Below are 15954 nucleotides of genomic sequence, written 5' to 3' on the forward strand. Positions count from 1 at the left end.
AGCTGTTCAGATCAACCCCTTTGCTAGGCTGTTGGTTTTGAATAGGACAAGGCAGCAGGCCAGATTAGTCATGCCATGTTTTAGCTAGAGATTAAATGAATTCCATCAGTGTAGCAATCAGTTGAGGTGCTGCCAGACTTTCATCCGTTGGCATGGATTTCAGATCGCAGATAAGCGGTCATGTGTGGTGCTTGCTGGAAGGAGAAGACAAGCTAAGAAGAGTGCTTTCATTCTATTTTTAACTTTCCTCAAGACGACAAAAGTCGCCTAGATTTTAGTCTCAATCAATCTTTCTAATGTACCAGACGCAGTTCTCCCCGCCCCGCAATCCACTGCTTCTCATGTCTGATTAAATATTGGCGTGTGCCACCATAGAATCCAATGATAACAGTATGTAATCAACTACGTAATTTTCAAGCATTAAGAGCTTAATTCCGCAAAGGGTTTAGCACCTTCTGCAAAGTCCTGTATACGCTCAGCCCAGAAGAAGTTTAAGTACTTTGCTAGACTGGGGCCTAAGTTTCTTATTTGTAACTAGAAAGTCCTCTCTTTGTGTGGGAAAGGGGAGAGGGAAAGTGACGTCATACAATGTACCATTCATAGATTCTAAAACTATAAATATGGTAATCAACAAATAAGCTTACATGTTAATTAGCACAAACAGGAAAGAGAAATATACGATTTGCTACATCTTTGGTTTTATGGCTCTGGTTGTGAGAAACGCAGCTGTAGCAAGCATAGGTCTGATCCCAGTGGAGACAGAGTCTTCTGTTGATTCAACTGTCACTCTTAGGTACTTCTTTCTTTACGCTGTAATGGTTAATACACTCATTAAAGTCTTCAAATGTGTCTGTGAGTCCCAAGCCAATATAGGCTGTGTTCCTGCAGCGTGGCTGAAAGTCTTCAGACCAGTAACTGTATTCAGTTGTGATTTCAGCTTGAGGCATTGAGTTGCGTACTGCTCGGGTTGCCTGAATGATGTGGTGCTATTGCAGGCTTCACTTTCACAAGTGGTGCTCAACCCTGTGTTGTCAATTTTCATTTTCATGAGCACTAAATTCATCGTTAACATAGTTCTAATGCTAGCGTTAAACTAATGCTTCAGTCCTTCACCTTCAAGAGCACAAGCTCACTCTCTATTAAAACGTAAAAGCCAAAATAGACTTAGAAAGTGTTTTTATGCTGCATTTTTGTCTGATAGCTAGAAACTTGTTTATGTTTATTATAGATCATTTGATTGTATATATGAGTTAATTATTTAATTGCTAAACATATTGTTTTGTTTTTTTTGCCAACAGTTAACAGTGGAAGATGTAAGTACAAGTATTAGCTAGCAGTGTGTATGTATATATTGTTGCCAGATTTTGTGAATATTTAACAAATACCTGTAAGGACTATATTATAAGGATAAATGATATATAGAATGTTTTTTATAGAATGACAATAATCTTTACTGATCGTGTTTTTATTAGAAGTTTAATGCACATGCTGGTTGGGATTTTCAAAGAGGTTTAAGGGAGTTAGGCACCCTATTCCACTGAAATGAATGGGATTTAGGCATTTACTTGCATAGAAATCCCAGCCTTAGTACCCTAGGTTTTGCTATGAGCCTCAGTCATGCTGCAAAAAGTAAGGATGAAAGTTTGGCTCAAAGATACACACTTTAGAGGCCTCAGAATCAGTGTTCTGTGAATGCTTAAATTTCAGAAGCCATGACCACCTGGGGCTGTGATCTCATCAGATTTCAGAACCTAAGCTGAGTTGGGTTTAGTTCAGAGGTGGGCAAACTACAGCCCGCGGGCCACATCTGGCCTGTGGGACTGTTCTGCCGGGCCCCTGAGCTCCTGGCCCGGGAGTCGAGCCCCCGGCCCCTCCCTTGCTGTTCCCCCTCCCCCACAGCCTCACCTCATCGCACCACTGGCGCAATGCTCTGGGCGGCGTGCTGCAAGCTTCTGGGGCAGCGCAGCTGCAGACCCCGGCTTGACCCAGTGCTCTGTGCTGTGCGGTGCGTGGCTGGCTCCAGCCGGGCGGCGTGGCTGCCTGTCCTGGTGCAGCTGCGCCGCCAGCCACCGGTGCTCCAGGCAGCATGGTAAGGGGGCAGGGAGCTGGAGGGGGGGGTTGGATAGAGGGCAGGGGAGTTTGGGGGGTGGGCAGGGGCCGGGGGTGTGGATAGGGGTCAGGGCAGTCAGAGGACGGGGAACAGGGGGGTTGAATAGGGGCAGAGGGTCCGGGGGTGGTCAGGAAGGAGTGGGGGTTGGATGTGGCAGTGGGGGGCAGTTAGGGGTGGGAGGTCTGGGGGTGGTCGGGGACAGAGAGCAGGGGTGGTGGATGGGGCAGGGGTTCTGGGGGGGCCATCAGGGGGCGAGAAGCAATTTTCACCAGGTGGTAGGTGGAAACTGCCTTGAAATGGCCCATTTGAAACAAATTGAGGGAGCTTGGATATGAAAGTATAAGAGGGCTAGATTCTCATGGAAGTCAATAAAACTATGCCGATTAAAGTGAAATTAAACTACCTTAGAGGATTTAGGTTCTAGTGGTGCTGGCTTCTTAACATAAGTGCAAATATTTACCCAAGGCTTCACTTGGGTTAATATGTAACTTTGTAGCCCCAGAGGGGTCAGACTATTCCAGACACTATGCCATTTTGGTCTCTCCTACAAAGGAAATATGAGCACATCAGTGTATGCCTTAAAATTTCTTAGTCATACACTGAACCAGATACACAAACACTGAGCCAGATATTCAGCTGGTGTAAATTGGCGTAGCTTCATTGACTTCAGTGGAACTGCATTGTTTTACACCAGCTGAGCACCCAGCTTCTTATTTATGTGTTTTGTGTATTTAAAATATATTGCTCTCTCAGAAAATACAGCTCTTTTCATACCTAGAGATAGCTTAGCAATGGCTAGGCAGAAGTCAGTGTTAGGTGTGACTGGTAACTGTTAAGACTGTGCTGTTGGGGAAATGTGAAACAGAAAAGCAAAGTAAATGAGAGAAATGTGGATATGAGGCTTTAAGTGTCTGTAGTGCTACATACATTGTGTTTTGTTTAAAATGGTAGCACTGTAGTGAGCATGCTTGTGTGATTACATACTTACTGGCTTGAAAACTTATGGTGTGCAAAACTCAGGTGCAGAACTCCATAGTATTTCAGCTAGCATTTCTTTTTGTGGTTTATTCTTTTTTCCTATCTTTCTCCTGTACCTATTCCACACATACAGGGCCAGATTGTGCTTGATCTTTGGGCATGTGCACTGTGTGGAGGTGGGTGCAAAGAGTCTTTCCTGCCTTTTGCCACCAGGGTAAGGCATAATTGTAGTGGTGACCTTAAAGGGGTAGCCACCCCAAAGAGGGTAGGGGAAGACCTGCCCCTTCCAGACCTGCCAATGCAGCATAACTGTCCACATAAGGGTGAGGGAGAAACCCAGGAGCAATGCAGCAGGTCTGTTCCCATTGTACAGTGGGGAATGCCAAAGGGACTCCCTATAGAGCAGTGGTTCCCAAACTTGGTTCGCGGCTTGTTCAGGCTAAGCCCCTGGCGGGCCGAGAGACGCTTTGTTTACTTGGAGCGTCCGCAGGAACGGCCACTTGCAGATCCCAGTGGCTGCGGTTCGCCGTTCCCGGCCAATGGGAGCTGTGGGAAGCGGTGCGATCCGTGCCACCGCTTCCCGCAGCTCCCATTGGCCGGGAATTGTGAACCATGGCCACTGGGAGCTGTGAATAGCAGGGCTTTGGAGCGGAGCCCGGAGCTGGAGCGCGGAGCGGCAGGTTTTTTCCTGGAGCTGGAGCGGAGCCGGAGCACAGCTCCAAAGCCCTGGTGAGCAGCCGTACCTGCGGACACTTAGGTAAACAAAGTGTCTTGCGGCCCGCCAGGGGATTACCCTGAACAAGCCGCGAACCAAGTTTCGGAACCACTGCTATAGAGCAATGCAGTTCTGCTCTGCCCCCGAAAAGGTCCAGTGCTTGTTAGACACAATCTGGGCCACTGTGTGCAATATTTCGATCACTAAAGCTTCTACTCTGTGTACTATGGCAAACATTTCTGTGCAGTTAGAGTGGGTTAATATTGCTCTGGGAACCTTAACATTTTCTACTTTCTGATTTTTGTGTGTGGACTTAAACTGGCAACTTTTAATGTTGTGCTAATGTAGCTTTTTTCCCATTAATATAAAGCACATTTGGTTTTAACAAAAGTGCAGAACGGTGTAGGTTTTATTTTGATCTTACTTGTGCCATGTTTGGAGTAAAAAGAAAAAATATAATGGCTCTGCCCAAACTGTTCCCATCTTGCATTCCCTAATGATTTGCTCATTTAAAAATGGGGCTATCTTGTTTTCTAGATAGACCAGAGAAGGCTGCTGGGAATATAAATGGCTCTTTGTTTAAAGGGTAACCCAAAAGACAAACATGCAGGCTGAAGCCATAGTGTCTATTATTGGTAGAAATACAAACCTTTCAATAATAAATGAGCCCTTAGCAGCTGTGACACTGCATCTGTCCTCAGGGGCCAAGTGCAACAACATAGTGGCCTACTGAGGAACTTGGCTAGAAATTAATGGTTTCATCAGCTTGCAGAAACAACTACAGTAATTAATTGGACACACTAGGGAATAACCTAAACGGCTTGTTCTTTGTGATTAGAGAGCGCTTCTTTAACTCCAACGAAGTGTGCGTCACTGAAATCTGGGTGCAACAAAGTACTGTATATTGAAGAATGTGGTTTTGGTAGGTTATTTAATGTTTGCAGTATATATATGATGTTAATGGGCCCAATCATATAGTTCTTGCCTGCAGAAACTTTCATTAACGTAGATGGGAGGCTGTGAGTGCCTGTCAGATGCAGGAGTCAGCCCTGAAAATGTTGAACAGCCTTTAGAAAAGGTGTGTAGGTGTTACATGATGGAAGGGTTTGGTGTGATGAGGGGAAACAAGCTGATGGAAGTGGATACACCCAGTTTTTTGTTTCTTAAAATCTAAATAATAAATATATGTTCTTAAATAGTTTCAGCTTTTTTAGCAAGTGAATAGCTTACACCTGTGCTTAGCTTGCATCTCATCATAAGTAGTATTAACTGTTAAAAGCATTCACCAATAAGTTTTTGAAGCTTTTAAGGTTAAATCTTTAGACTTGTTGCATGGAATGTTAGCCACTCAGCTCTCATTAATGGTCAAGGAATTGTGCTGCTAAAGCCTGGAATGTACAGTTGGGACTGTAACCTTGGGAAATATTTTCAAAGTTGGCTTGCAAAATTGCACCTGCAAAATGATTGTGCATGTGCACAGTTCTCATTTATGTTCAGAACTACGGTAAACGTGTAATTACCCCATTGTTAGAAAGTCAAAAGGCTCATAGATGCAATGCCTAGGGCCTTTGAAAAAATGACCTCTAATGTCCATTGAAAGGAATCAGTCTATAAAGATTTTTTTTTAAATACACTCACTTCAGAAAGCTTAAGTACTTTCTGTGCTGTTTTTTTGTACCTTTGTAGTTTTGAACTTCTAGCTGAAGGTCAAATGGGATCACTGGGTTAATTTCATTAAAAAGAAAGAAGAAACTTTAATATGCATCCATGTTTTGGGATGTAAAGGCAGTGGATAGCCAATACTAAAAGTGAATGATTTCATAATATAAGGCCAGAGGACTACACATAGGAGAGTCTGTTCATGCTGATGTGCCTAGGGGAGGTATCCACTTCCGGGAGGCAGTATGAATTAGTGGATAGAGCATTGGACTGGCACTCAGGAGACTTAGATTCTGTTCCTGGCTCTGCCAGAGGTGTGCTTGATGGTGTTGGGCAAATCAGTTCACCTATCTGTGCCTCAGTTTCTCCACCTGTAAAATGGGGATAATGATACAGCCTCCTTTGTAAAGTGCTTTGAGGAATATTGATGAGAAGCCCTTTATAAAGGTATTATTATTATTATTATTATTATTTTATTATGTCTGAAAAGTGGTTGCCTCTCCACCTGCTTCTTCTGGTGTTTTTGAAGATTCTTGAAATGCATTTCTTGCTGGCCTTGTGTTCAGTGGGGGAAATCTGTTCCAAATCTAAAAGGAAACATAACAAGTAGGGTGTTGAAGGGCTACATTACTGGGGAACAAGGAGGGAAATCCTACAAAAAAGCCCCTTTTTTCTCTCCTCCCCAGCACCCAGGGATGTTGCTGGTTAGGATAGTTAGTAGTGACCTAAGGATCAGGTTTGGAGAATCTGGAACCAGGAAAGGATCAGATCAGTCTTTTAGATAGACAAGTACTTTTAAGTACTGAAGCCAGTCTGTTTTATGCTGCAGATTGGACTGACAGCCCCAGCATTGGTTGGGAGGGGAATATGGGCTACATCCATTGTTCTTTGAACACAGCCCAAGATCTGGGTCTAAATATTCAGACTAGTGACTACTAAAGTATGATTATTGTCATCCTAGCCCTCAGCAGCACGCTTTTCAAAATGTTTCCTTGCTTCTTGGCTTTGAAGCTCTTTGCTACGCTGGTTAGACTGGCAAATGATCCTTTGACACTGACAGCAGCTACAGGAACATTTCAAAATATTCCCAACTGGGCTCCCTTTTGCAATCTGGAGACATGGCAGATTTCCCTCCCCTGCCAAAAGCCTAGTATGGTAGAAGACTGATATAGTAACAGTGTAAAAAATGAGCCTTAACATGTTTTTCTGTAAAACTGACACCAAAAATCTGACACCAGGATCCTTCATAATTTGGCAGCCTCTACAAAATCTCTGTGGTCCAACTATGCTAATTACAAACGATGTCACAACAAGTTATCGTTGTCTCTCCCTGCCCAGGCTAGTAAAGTAGAATATTCTGCGTGCCAGGATTTCCCAAAGTCCCAGTGTCTAATTCAAAGCCCATTGAAGTTCCTGGGAAGGCTTCTTCTAGGGTTGCTACCTCTAAGGTACAAAAACCCAGGTCATCTGGGAGCATCCTGAGCCCATAAAACTGGACAGCTGGCAGTGTACCCTGAACACAGTTACAGATTTCCCAGGACAGCTATCTCAAAAAAGGGACAGTCCTGGGAAAACCGGGACCAGGGGGGAGGGATAACTCAGTGCTTTGAGCATTGGCCTGCTAAACCCAAGGTTGTGAGTTCAATCCTTGAGGGGGCCATTTAGGGATCTGGGGCAAAAACTGGGGATTGGTCCTGCTTTGAGCAGGGGGTTGGACTAGATGACCTCCTGAGGTCCCTTCCAACGCTGATATTCTATGATTCTATGTGGCAACCCTTGCTCTCACTGACTTCAGTGGGATTTAGATCAGACATTCAGGCACACACTGATTTACAAACAGATAGTACAGGCAAACAAAACAGACTCCAAAGAGATATCCTCTACCACCTCAGTACGGCTTTAGTGAAGGGGAGATCCACAGGAGTTCTAGGAATTCACCTCCCACCTCCTTTCACAGGCATTTCTGGAGTCTATGGCTGCACTAACCTCCTCAGCCATTCGATCTGTCCCCCTGTTGAGGGTGTAGCCAAAAGCTTCCTGCACACTGGGGCTCAGCTAGCCCCCACAGATTGCAGCTACCCTGTGCCAGAGGAATGCAGGCCCATCTCATGGACTCCCAAAATCCTGCCAGATCTCTGTAGTGGGCCTGCTTTGCTTGAGTGGGCAGGGAGTATGTTTGATACTGAAAATGCACAGTTACTAGTGAGTTTAGTACTCACTACTGTGAACCACTTCAATGGGCCTGCTCAGAGTAGTAAGCGCTAGTTTCAGTAGTGTTGGCAGGATCTGTCCCTGGGCCTTGACCAATAGTCATTTGACAGTCCCCGGCTACATCATCTCTTTAATTCGGTTCCATTAATAGTATTACATAAAATAGATTGTAGGCTGAACGGGACCTGTCATGAATCTACTGTGCTTAATATTTGCATGGCTATTTAATGTATAGCATTTTAGTATAGTCTATTATATGGTATTAAACTTTTTTTTTACCATGTAAGTGACTACAATAGGTGGCTGTAGATTCTAATTTTTAAAGACTCATCTCTCTCTTTTAAATTAATTTAATTTTTAAAATTCTTTCATTTTTTAAAACCTATTTTTATCCCCCCTGCTTTTGGTGCTCAGTTACTGCAATGCCAGCTCTAAGGCCATTTTTAATGTACGTATTTGCCTTTTATATTGTAGCTCACTTGAAATGTTACTAATGGTAAATTTTGCCACTCTTCTTTTATGGTAGTTACTGTGTAAACCATGGGAGTTTCTTTAGGGGGTTGCCACATGCCCCCACCAACTAAATTCTTTGACATGCATCACTGCTAAAGGGGGAAAAAATCCTCATGTTGGAAAAAAAGATAGAAGATTGGAATCTAGAAAGACATAATAAATAGGTTTTACGCAAAAATATATTCAATGACTGTAAATAAATTTGGGAACTTTAGGCACGACAACAAAATAATACTTTTTAAGAACACCACAGTGAAAAGGAAAAACTAAAATGTTCAACCCTTACTTATGCTCTGTTAAGGGCAGGCATTCCTGCCCACATTCCATTCTTCTGTTGTGTACAGATAAGTCATTTCATGCACATCTGAAGTGTGGGGGGAATGCTATTCTAAATGGGCAGCGTTTTGCAGTCCGTTAAATTCTACCTCAGCCTCTCCCATTCTCCCATGCCAAAATAGCATCAATTACTGCAGACAGTTTGAGGTCATTTACACTGCTTACTCCTCCAGGGTGTGGACATGCCCCTCTAGGGCAGTGGTTCTCAAACTTTTTTGATTGGGCCCCCCCCTTCTTTGTGTCTGTAGTCATTTACACATCCGCCCCCCCCCCCGCCCATCCAAGTATACATACTGCCACCCACCACTTTTCACAGCAGCCTTAGCGTCCCCTTGAATCCTTATTTCTGTGCTGCTGCTGCTGCCACCTTGGGGCTGACAGCTGGAGCCCCACTACCTCCCAGTGAGGAATTGGGGGAGGGGGGCAAGAGAGCTCAGGTGGCAGAGCTCTGGCTGTCCCCTTTATCCCTGTCTCTCAGGTGTGCACAGCCCTTCTGCATGAGCCCCAGCTACCTGGGGCTGACAGCCAGAGCTCATAACAACAACAACAATAAATAAAGCACACAGCTCGTGCCTCCCGTGGGAGGCCTGCCCCACAGTTTGAAAACCATTTCTGGGGCAGCAGTGGTTGTGATGAGCAGTCAGTGTCAAATGGGCTGAAGGGGACAGGACATCTATGGAGAGTGGTCATTACACAGAATACCCTATCTGTGGTGCATCCCAAGAGTTCTGCAGGTTTGGGACATGGAATCTTTGAGCCCTCAGACCCCTGCTATGGCAAGGCAAATCGTCTCCCCTCCCTCTACCCATCCCCAGTGCAAAAAATCAAAGGGTTACACATGCCTAGATTCTCTCAAGAAATGACCCTTGGTGACTAGCATCCCGAGTCTCCTTCCTTTCATAGCAAAACATGCAATTCTAAGCAATGGGCTACCTGAAAATGTGCAGAGGTTGAATGACAGTACTGAACTGGTTGATTAAACATAGAGCCAAGAATTTCTGAGTTCTAATCCTAGCTCTACCATTGACTAATTTGGCTGACAAAGGTACCTGTATAAATATAACAGACAAATATACAGTGTCAATGAAGTACACATTATACGGATTAAAAACTGGCTAACTGATAGATCTCAAAAAGTGATTGCAAATGGGGAATCATCATCCATAGGGGGTGCTTCTCGTAAGGTTCCTTCCTTACTTGAATAGCCTGATGCTATTCAAAATCTTTATCAATAATCTGGAGGAAAATATAAAATCATTGCTGGTAAAGTTTGCAGATGATACAGTAATTGGTGCAGCGGTAATGATATGGCCAAGTCAATTCTACAGAATTATCTGGGTTGCTTGGTAAAGTGGGCTTACTTGAACAATTTGTGTTTTAATACAGCCAAATGCAAGGTCATACATCTGTGAACAAAGGGTGTATATATAGGATGATGGGACTGTATTTTGGAAAGTAGTGACTCTGAAAGCAATTTGCGGATCAGAATCAATAACTATCTGCCATAAACTCTGTTGTGATAATTGGGCCTACAAATTTATCTTAATCATGAGCGCAACTGTAAAAGCTGTGAGATAGTTTATAAAGTGTCAGAATAACCTACAACAACAAATGTTGATGTGGAAAAGGTGCAAAGGCGAGGCAGACTGAATTAGCCTAAACCAAAAGGCCTACTGTTATAACTAAAGGACTGTGTTAAGATTATGTCTGGAAAAGAAGAAAAGTGTGGAACCAGAAATTAATCAACCAAAATTGGTGTGTCAGAAATTAGGCCTAATTGGTGGACAAAATAATGAGGGGATGGGACTTTCCATCCATCACTCCCTTTTGGGATCCTCAAAAAGAGAGTTTGGGGGGAAAATATGGATGGATGAGTGGAGGTGAAGCAGACGGCCTACCATGACACTGACTGACTGAGAGACGAGAGAAGGAAAAGAGTGAGTTTCACCATCATGACTACCACTTCCACTTTCTCCTGGGACCCTGTACCTTCTTTGTCCAAATCCTGAGAGATGTTCTGACCAGAGTAGGCCAGAGAGAGGTACCAGATGGCATTGCCACCTCCACCAGCTCCAACTAAATCCCAAACACAACCTGGGATGTGAGATTTTGTCACCTCCCTTCTCCCCCATCTCATGTGTTCTTTTCCTTCCCTGCCTTATTTCTTCTCTTTTACTATCTCTCTCCTTTTGCCTTCTGTCTAATAAGCCTGGCTTAGCCAGTCAAGACGGCGTATTTCACAACTTGCTTTAAGCCTGCGAATAGAAAGAGGCAGCTAAAAGCAATGCTGTAAATGGCCTGATGCTGGTACAATTTCCAGGTCTCAGAAGTGGCTGATAAGACCATGCACCATGCCAGGGTTTCTCCAGCAGTGAGATTGCAAGTGAGTCAACATCAGAGACAGAAGCTGGATTTTTTATCTTTGCTCTTCTTTTCTCTACCCTTTTGCATGTGTCTTGTTTTGCCTTTTAGGAAATGGGATTGGACTTTAACAACAGCTCCAGCCCATTTCAACTAACGGCTTCTCTTCTCCCCAAAAGGACAGTTATTACCAACTTTAATATTATCTGATAGACTGTCAAACAAGGTTTCCCTCCCACCCCCTTCTAAAGGCTCTCTACAGTTAAAGTGATAGGGAATGATGGATGCTTAAATGAAAACCTTACTTAACATTTCAAATGTTATAACTGTTTTTCCTTCTTTTTAGTATTTTTAATAAAGGGTTACAAGATTTTTAACGGGATGTTTGCCATGGTACAAAAGCAGACTGAAGTCTCTGTGTACCAAACCTTGTTTAAAACTGCTTAGGGTTGGACAGTTACAGGATCATGTTAAAACCTTTGACTTGGGTCCATTTATTCACCCTGAATGAATTCAGCAGTGTGATGTGGTGATTAAGAGAGCAAATGTGATCTTTCGATGTCTAAGGGGAATATCAAGTAGAAGCAGGGAGATGTATAATATATACTGTCTTAATGAGACCATTACGGGAATACTGTGTCCAGTTCTGGTGTCCACACTTTGGAAAACCTGCCTTACGGGGAGAGACAAAAGTAGCTAATTCTAGTTTATCAAAGAGAAGGTTAAGAGGTGACTTGGTCACGTTCTATAAATACCTATGTGGGGAGAACATTTCTGATAGAGAAGGATCTTTAATTTAGCAGATGAATACATAACAAGAGCCAATGACAGGAAGGTGAAGCTAGAGAAATTCAGAGTAGAAACAAGATGCACATTTTAAAGTCAGGGTAACTAGCCATTGGAACAATTTACTGAACTATGTGGTGGATTCTCCATCTCTTGAAGTCTTTAAATCAATACTGGATGTCTTTCTAAAAGATATGCTGTAGATAAACCAGAAAATTAGGGGGGAGGCTGTTCTAGATTTAATTTTGACAAATAGGGAGGAAGTGGTTGAGAATTTGAAAGTGGAAGACAACATGGGTGAAAGTGATCATGAAATGGTAGAGTTCATGATTCTAAGGAATGGTAGGAGGGAGAACAGCACAATAAAGACAATGGATTTCAAGAAGGCAGACTTTAGCAAACTCAGAGAGTTGGTAGGTAAAATCCCATGAGAAGCAAGTCTAAGGGGAAAAACAACTGAAGACAGTTGGCAGTTTTTCGAAGAGACATTATTAAGGGCACAAGAACAAACTATCCCACTGCATAGGAAAGATAGGCAATATGGCAAGAGACCACCTTGGCTTAACCAGGAGATCTTCAATGATCTAAAACTCAAAAAAGAGTCCTATAAAAAGTGGAAACTCAGACAAATTACGAAGGATGAATATAAACAAATAACACAAGCATGTAGGGACAAAATTAGAAAGGCCAAGGCACAAAATGAGATCAAACTAGCTAGGGACATAAAAGGTAACAAGAAAACATTCTACAAATACATTAGAAGCAAGAGGAAGACCAAGGACAGAGTAGGTCCTGTACTCAATGAGGGGGGAAAGACAATAATATAAAATGTGGAAATGCCAGAGGTGCTTCATGACTTCTTTGTTTCGGTTTTCACCAAGAAGGTTGGTGGCGATTGGATGTCTAACATAGTGAATGCCAGTGAAAATGAGGTAGGATCAGAGTCTAAAATAGGGAAAGAACAAGTCAAAAATTACTTAAACAAGTTAGATGTCTTCAAGTCACCAGGGCCTGATGAAGTGCATCCTAGAATACTTAAGGAGCTGACTGAGGAGATATCTGAGCCATTAGCAATTATCTTTGAACAGTCATGGAAGACAGGAGACATTCCAGAAGACTGTAAGAGGGCAAATATAGTGCCCATCCATAAAAAGGGAAATAAGGACAACCCGGGGAATTACAGACCAGTCAGCTTAACTTCTGTACCCGGAAAGATAATGGAGCAAATAATTAAGCAATCAATTTGCAAACACCTAGAAGATAATGAGGTGATAAGTAACAGTCAGCATGGATTTGTTAAGAACAAATTGTGGCAGACCAACCTGATAGCTTTCTTGTGGATAGGGGGGAAGCGGTAGATGTGGTATGTCTTGACTTTAGTAAGGCTTTTTATACTCTGTCGCATGACCTTCTCATAAACAAACTAGGGAAATGCAACCTAGATGGAGCTACTATAAGGTGGGTGCATAACTGGTTGGGAAATCATTCCCAGAGAGTAGTTATCAGTGGTTCACAGTCATGCTGGAAGGGCATAACGAGTGGGGTCCCGCAGGGATCGGTTCTGGATCTGGTTCTGTTCAATATCTTCATCAATGATTTAGATAATGGCATAGAGAGTACACCTATAAAGTCTGTGGATGATACCAAGTTGGGAGGGGTTGCGAGTGCTTTGGAGGATAGGATTAAAATTCAAAAAGATCTGGACAAACTGGAGAAATGGTCTGAAGTAAATAGGATGAAATTCAATAAGGACAAATACAAAGTACTCCACTCAGGAAGGAACAATCAGTTGCACACATACAAAATGGGAAATGTGCCTAGGAAGGAGTACTGCGGAAAGGGATCTGGGGGTCATAGTGGATCACAAGCTAAATCTGAGTCAACAGTGTAATGCTGTTGCAAAAAAAGCAAACATCATTCTGGGATGTATTAGCAGGAGTATTGTAAGCAAGACACGAGAAGTAATTCTTCCGCTCTACTCCATGCTGATTAGGCCTCAACTGGAGTATTGTGTCCAGTTCTGGGTGCCATATTTCAGGAAAGATGTGGACAAATTGGAGAAAGTCCAGAGAAGAGCAACAAAAATGATTGAAGGTCTAGAAAACATGACCTATGAGGGAAGATTGAAAATACTGGGTTTGTTTAGTCTGGAGAAGAGAAGACTGAGAGGGGACATGATAACAGTTTTCAAGTACATAAAAGGTTGTTACAAGGAGGAGGGAGAAAAATTGTTCTTCTTAACCTCTGAGGATAGGACAAGAAGCAATGGGCTTAAATTGCAGCAAGGGTGGTTTAGGTTGGACATTAGGAAAAAATTCCTAACTGTCAGAGTGGTTAAGCACTGGAATAAATTGCCTAGGGAGGTTGTGGAATCTCCGTCATTGTGGATTTTTAAGAGCAGGTTGGACAAATACCAGTCAGGGATGGTCTAGATAATACTTAGTCCTGGGATAATACTTGAGTGCAGGGAACTGGACTGGATGACCTCTCGAGGTCCCTCCAGGGAAGGGGTTGGAATGGGGGCAGGAAAGGGGTGGAAAGACATGGGGCAGGGCCTCATGGAAGGGGTGGAGTGGGGGCGGGGCTAGGGGCAGCGGGGGGAGGGGATGTCAGTGATGCGGCCCTCGGGCCAATGTACTAGTCCTCATGTGGCCCTTGTGATCATTTGAGTTTGAGACCCCTGGACTAGATGGTCATAATAACCTCTCCTGACTCTAAAATTTGTGACTATCTGGCAGGTCCCTTAACCTCTGTCAGTTTTCCAATGTGTACAAGGCAGATGATAATACTTACAGGGCATTTTCAGGTTGAATTAATTTTTGTTTGTAAAGCCATTTGAAGATATAAATGTTAGATTTCCCCAAGTTGAAATGAGGCTTATTAATTAAATTGATACAACTTTTATGTGTGGACGAGGACTGATAAAGCTTATAAGGGACTAAAGCATGGGCTATTTTTCATCCTACTATTGGGCATGTAACCTGTGCTAACTATATAAGTATTGCAAAGCATATTTCTATTGGTGAGTACGGTGTGTTGAATCCTTCAAACCTGTAACCCTTTCTTGGGGTATTGTGAGATTGTAAATACATTTTCCTTTATTTTTGGATGTTTGTTTGGGATCTTCTCAGCCCACCTGGCTCAATGATTTGTGAATTATACTAGATTTAAAGTCTTCCCTTTAGTTGATTTTTGGGGGGGAAGAAGATGTGTTTACCTTTTATGTGTTTATTTTTTTTACTTGAAAATTTGAAAGAATGTGATGAATGTCATATGGAAACCTAGCATTGGATAACTTTCTATTCAGTATTAATGTCATGACTACTGAGCACCTTGAACAAAGTGTTTATTAAAAAGGGGGGCAGCATGGTCTAGTGATTAATGCCGATGTCTGCAGATCAGGCAGCCTGTGTTCTATTTTGAATGCCACAAGCTTCTACTTGAGTAAGTCATTTAACCTCTGTGTGCCTTTTCCCATCTGTAAAACGAGGCTCGTACTTACCAACCTTTGTAAAGAGCTTTGATAATAAAAAGAGCTGGATGAAAAGGGCTGTATAAGAGCAAAATATTTATTAAACTCTGAGGCCTAGAGATACTTAGCTATTATACTGAATTGAAGATGCAGGTTTGACTTTCCGAACCAGTAGGCATGAACTATGAGAACTAAGACTGAAACACTGTCAGAAGTCAGGGGTGAAGTTTGGGAGGCTGACCCTTGTGTGACTCAGTAGCACTTACTGACAAGTCAGTAATGGCATCTGCAGAGCTCTGAACTTCAGTACAGATTTTGTGGCAGTGTATGCTTATGGCGACATAACACCTGCATATTGGGAGGGACAGGAGGAAAGCTTTATAAGGGTTGGGGGGGGCATAAGGTTTTCATGAAGGCAAAAGGTCAAGTTTTATAACCTAATATAGTTCCCTCAAGAAGGGCCCGAGTCGTCATAGTATGTTGTTGTACCACAGAGGGTACTTAGTGCCAGATGGCAGTAGTGTGAAGTTAGTTAAACCTACTGCTGGAAAAAGAGGAGTTAGGTAAAAATAAAATGAAATAATTTTTTTTTAAAATCCTGTCCTAAGATAAAGACAGAATAAATGACTATACACTTTTGTCCTTCCAGGTGAAGCCAGTTACTCACAGTAGAATCAATGTGTCAGCACGGTTTCGAAAACCACTTCAAGAGCCATGCACTATTTTGTAAGTAGGATTTTCAGTTAGGGGAGGTAATCCACCATCGTCTTTTTCTTGTTTCTATTGAGTTTTATTTAAACACAGCTACACATT

General features: G+C 42.8%; 1 protein-coding gene across 6 annotated transcripts in view; it reads left to right on the forward strand.

Moving 5' to 3' along the window:
* Positions 1–15954, forward strand: part of DCDC2 (doublecortin domain containing 2) — a 161677-nt gene that overhangs the window by 37078 nt on the left and 108645 nt on the right. For all 6 annotated transcript variants that reach the window (XM_074944781.1, XM_074944780.1, XM_074944786.1 and 3 more), the window contains one exon: positions 15791–15867. In XM_074944781.1, the coding sequence (XP_074800882.1) occupies positions 15791–15867 (77 nt within the window). The remainder of the gene's footprint in view (positions 1–15790; positions 15868–15954) is intronic.

Source organism: Natator depressus, chromosome 2 (genome assembly GCF_965152275.1).
Source record: "Natator depressus isolate rNatDep1 chromosome 2, rNatDep2.hap1, whole genome shotgun sequence".
Lineage (NCBI taxonomy): Eukaryota > Metazoa > Chordata > Testudines > Cheloniidae > Natator > Natator depressus.